Source organism: Anopheles marshallii, chromosome 2 (assembly GCF_943734725.1).
Source record: "Anopheles marshallii chromosome 2, idAnoMarsDA_429_01, whole genome shotgun sequence".
Taxonomy (NCBI): Eukaryota; Metazoa; Arthropoda; class Insecta; order Diptera; family Culicidae; genus Anopheles; species Anopheles marshallii.
In genome coordinates, this window is record NC_071326.1 from 73,323,569 (window position 1) to 73,327,756 (window position 4,188).

At 43.7% G+C, this 4,188-nt stretch overlaps 1 protein-coding gene across 1 annotated transcript; it reads left to right on the top strand.

Moving 5' to 3' along the window:
- Window positions 1-3,949, top strand: LOC128718533 (AT-rich interactive domain-containing protein 1B-like). The gene is made up of 2 exons (XM_053812156.1): window positions 1-38; window positions 3,043-3,949. Exons 1-2 carry the CDS (start codon window positions 1-3, stop codon window positions 3,947-3,949), a joined length of 945 nt encoding a protein of 314 aa, XP_053668131.1.
- Window positions 3,950-4,188: the final 239 nt, after the last annotated feature.

Here is a 4,188-nt window from a genome sequence, read left to right on the forward strand (position 1 = left end):
ATGGAACAAGACATTACAATTGAAAAAATGCTTAAAAGGTAAGCCCAAATTGTTCCCTCTTACTTGCAAACGTACGAGATATGGTTAAATTAAATCATGGAATTACTTGCAACATTGTTCGGTTACAATAAATTGTGCCACCATAATGAAAAACTGCATCCTTCCCGAGGGTTTCCTTCCGTTTATAAGCTTTTGTAACGAGAATGGCTACATGCTACCTTAATTGCGAATGTGTATCTCACTGAGAAACGCCCAATCACTGCGTACCATCAGAGCCTGCGAACGGTGTTTGGGCTTTCGGTTCCATTTTATTTTCCAACAGATATGCATGGTTCGGTGTGTGTGTGTGTATATATAAACAGCTCGTAACACACCACCAGGCAGCAAATAATAACAATAAATGTGCATAATATTATATAGCCATTCAGCCCCAGCCCCAGACAATGCCCAAAGAAGGTGGTGCTTCTCGCAAAGGTCGTATGTGACAAATCCGAATCCGAAAAAGAGCCCGATAGGAGGAGTTGCATTTGCGCTTGGTCAGTGTTCGGGTTGGGATACCGGTGGTGCATCGTTAAATCCTCCTTGCACTGGCACGTGGCGGTGTTTGTTTTGCTAGCGGCCCGGCATCCCCGATGCAGCGCCATCGGTTGGTGCGCTTAGCGTACGATTCATTCATACCCTGTTACGCTGGCATCGGATCCGGTTCGGCTGGCTCCTCGATACATTCGGCAAACGGGGCACCATCGGCCATGCGCCACCATTTGGGTGGGGAATGTGGACCCAGCACATCCGGCGTACAGCAGTTCGGCTGTTCGTGGTTGGACGAAGTTTGACAGCTTGCTTCAGTTGGAATTCGTTAGATGGAACGCGATTGTGGTCAGTGTGGGTTCCGATATCCCACCGGTTAGGCCGGTATACCGACCGGTTTATCGCTTTCAAGATGAGCATGGCGCCAAAAACACGCTTTAAACCAACCAGCAGTACAGTGGAATTTATGTGAGATGGTGAGAAAAAGAATGGTTTTATAGAAGCTAATGGTTGTTTCGAAATTATGTTAGGCAATGGTGTGAAATTAATTTTGGAAAACCTTATTTAAAGTGTATAAAATACATCCGTTTTATCATGTGTTGTGTTTTACAGTGGTCCAATTGCGTACCTTAACCTGCTAATACATTGTTTACCAACAATCACTCTATGCAATGAGAGGTAAGTAGAACACGTGGAACAACTAATTTGGGTTAAGCCAGTATTCGGAGGAACTGGCTTTTTGGTGAAGAAATGTTAGATATTAAAGTTCTTTTGTCTTGTAAATAAAAAGTGTACTTAGTTCTTCACTAAGCAGCACTTGTCTAGTTTTTGAATTTGTAAACTGAATACTCAAAAACTGATGAGGAGGAACTCTAGAATTTTGTTGAGAAAAGTTCTTTAGCTTTGTCAGATTATCCATTTTATCGTGTTAATTGTGAAAAATATTGCTACAGTAAGTATTTCAAATAGTAAAGCGCTGTCATTGCTATGTTTTTACTATTATAAACAAATAAAGTGTCAAATAACTTAAAAAGAGGGTGAAATATTTAAAAAATTCTGTATATTTAACGTGTTTGACAAAAACAACCTCCAAAACGTTTCTATCAATTGCATCGCATAGCGAAACGAAAGCTAGTTTCAACGATAAGTAGCCTTTTAGAAGAAGTCAGATTTTTTTTAAGAAAAATAACCTACATGAAAGTTAATAAACGTACATAACTTAAAAAAAATTGCAAAATTGTTAATCATCACATGCAAAGAAAATGTATACAAAGAAAAATAAAACAATTGCAATGAAAATTTGAAGGCAGTTTTAATAAATTTTCCGTTTATAATTATAAAATGAATGTATATAAGTAAAACAATGCTAATCACTTCTTTGAGTCCCAACAAAATTAAATAAATAACTAAAAAAAATCTTAAGTTTTTAAAGTTAATAGATTTTAAAATTTCAATTAATTACTCAAACATTACAGTTTAAACTAATTACAGTTTAAACTAATGCTTTCGGCGAGTAAATAAAAATGCTTCCATTGTTTCAAATAAAGTGTTTAGTGTTAAAGTGAGAATATTGGTTTTATCAAAGTTCACCTTTAGAGTTGTATTCGTGTTCACGTGACCCAATTTCATTTTTTATAAAGTAAGCTTGTTTTCAGTTATATTAATTCAAACATCTTCTTGCAAATAATTAAAGTAAATTCAATTTACCAATAATTCAATTAATAACTAAAATTTGTGCAATATAATTAGTTTCAATTAATTAAATAGATTAAAGCAAGAGACTCCAAAATATTCAAACCCGTTACTTCAATCTTTAAGTTCGAATATTAATATTTCTTCTTTTTTACTACAAATAACCAATGCTGGTTAGCGGTATGGACTGTAAAACTCTTTTATTTCTTTATTTACAGGCATGTTTGTCCCCCGTTGGAAGATTACTCCAATATCGTCCACAGCTGATTAAGCACCTGGTGCAACGAATTGCAATGGATTGCGCTACGGAACGCATACAAACCGCCACCGTAAGTAAGGAAAGGGACACGCATAACTGAGATACAGTCCGCACTGGAACGACCGCAGGTGGTATGTACGGAATCGGCTCGAACTCGCGTGAGTATAGTGCACGTCCGTGTGTGCCAACCATCTGTTGGCACCGGGATTCAGGTAAATTGTGGTTGATTGATTCACCACCATGTGTGATGCGGGTGGGTAGCGTTACTTTTATTACCTTTTTTAAACCGTCGTACACAATTGCGAAGAATTATCTTCGACCACATTGTCTAACCATTGAGCAATTCGTCGGACATCGTTGAGCCGCACCATCGATAGAGCGAACCATTCGTCAACAACATCATCATGGTACGGCAGCTGCGGAGTGTGTGTAAAGTGTGTGGTGAACAAAAAAAAAACCTCGAAAATTTGGCCATTCTTCACTTCGCGTTGCGTTTTGTTCACACTCTCACTGATTCCATTTGTTCTTTCGCGATTTGCACGCCTCTTATCTTGCGACCGCAGACCGGAAACGGCGGCACTGGAGAGTCAGCTGGTGTCGGCCTTCCGGGCCGCCGCCCTGCCCGACAACGAAACGCTGGACCTGCGTCAACCATCGCCCCTGTCGCCGGGTGCCGATTCCCATGGTCACCACCACCATCAGCACCATCATCACCATCATCCGCACCACCATCATTCCGGTGCGGGACCGCTCGCACTGCCGGACTATTCCCGCAAGCGGTCCCACCGGCATACGGATCTGCCCAGCTTTTTCCAAGGCGGTACGCCCGGCGGGGAGATGGTACCGGGGCCAAAGAAGGCCAAATTTTCGGCCGCTGCAACGGCGGCTGCTGCGGCCGTCGCCGCCAACTACTACGACAATGCATATCTTTCGTTCGAGAAGAGCCTCCGGGGTGCGTTCGGGGGCGTGGATGGGATGGCCGGTGGTTCGATGCTTGATGGACCGGGGGGTAATGGGGGAGGAGCTGGTGGTGTTGGGGGTGTCGGTGGTGGAACGGAACCGGGTGCCGGTGGGGGTCTCGATCCGTACGGCGGCGGTCATCATTTGCTAAGTCCGATCAACTACACGCTAACGGCAGAAGCCATCAATAGACGCATTCGCAGCACGCTCGGGCTGGACGATCAGGACCAGATGGAACGGGCGCTGGCGATGAACAACGGCAGCAAAGGTACACCGGACGAATGTTGTCCGGGGATGGCCAGTCCGGATTGGATGTTGCGGCGGTCGGGTTCCGGCAGTGCTGGTGGACCAGCGTTAGCTGATACGCGTGTCTATACGCACAGCCCGTTACCACCGGGAACTCCCGGCACACTGTACGAGGAGCACAAGTTTGCACCGTTTTCACCGACCAGTTCCACCGCCATGCATGACGATAATAACAACGTGGACAAAAAGGCGTTCCAGGAGTAGGGGTCGCGAAGGGAGAGCTTTAAGGGTGAGATTTCATAGAAAAGTAGATTTCAATATTACAACCACCACCAGGCAAGCCCTTTGCCGAGCGGATGAGTTCAAGAACCCGATACGATAGCGACGATAAGCGAAATTGCCGTAAAGACTTAAACATTTAGAATTATACGATTCATACGTACATCTTAAGGATGCAATACAGGGGTGCTACGAGTGGGCGCGCGGAGAATTCCGGATTGGCG

Coding starts and splice junctions, on each gene's coding strand:
- LOC128718533 (XM_053812156.1), top strand. CDS start 1: ATGGAACAAGACATTACAATTGAAAAAATGCTTAAAAG. Junction 39..3,042: donor ATTGAAAAAATGCTTAAAAG/GTAAGCCCAAAT, acceptor TTGCGACCGCAG/ACCGGAAACGGCGGCACTGG.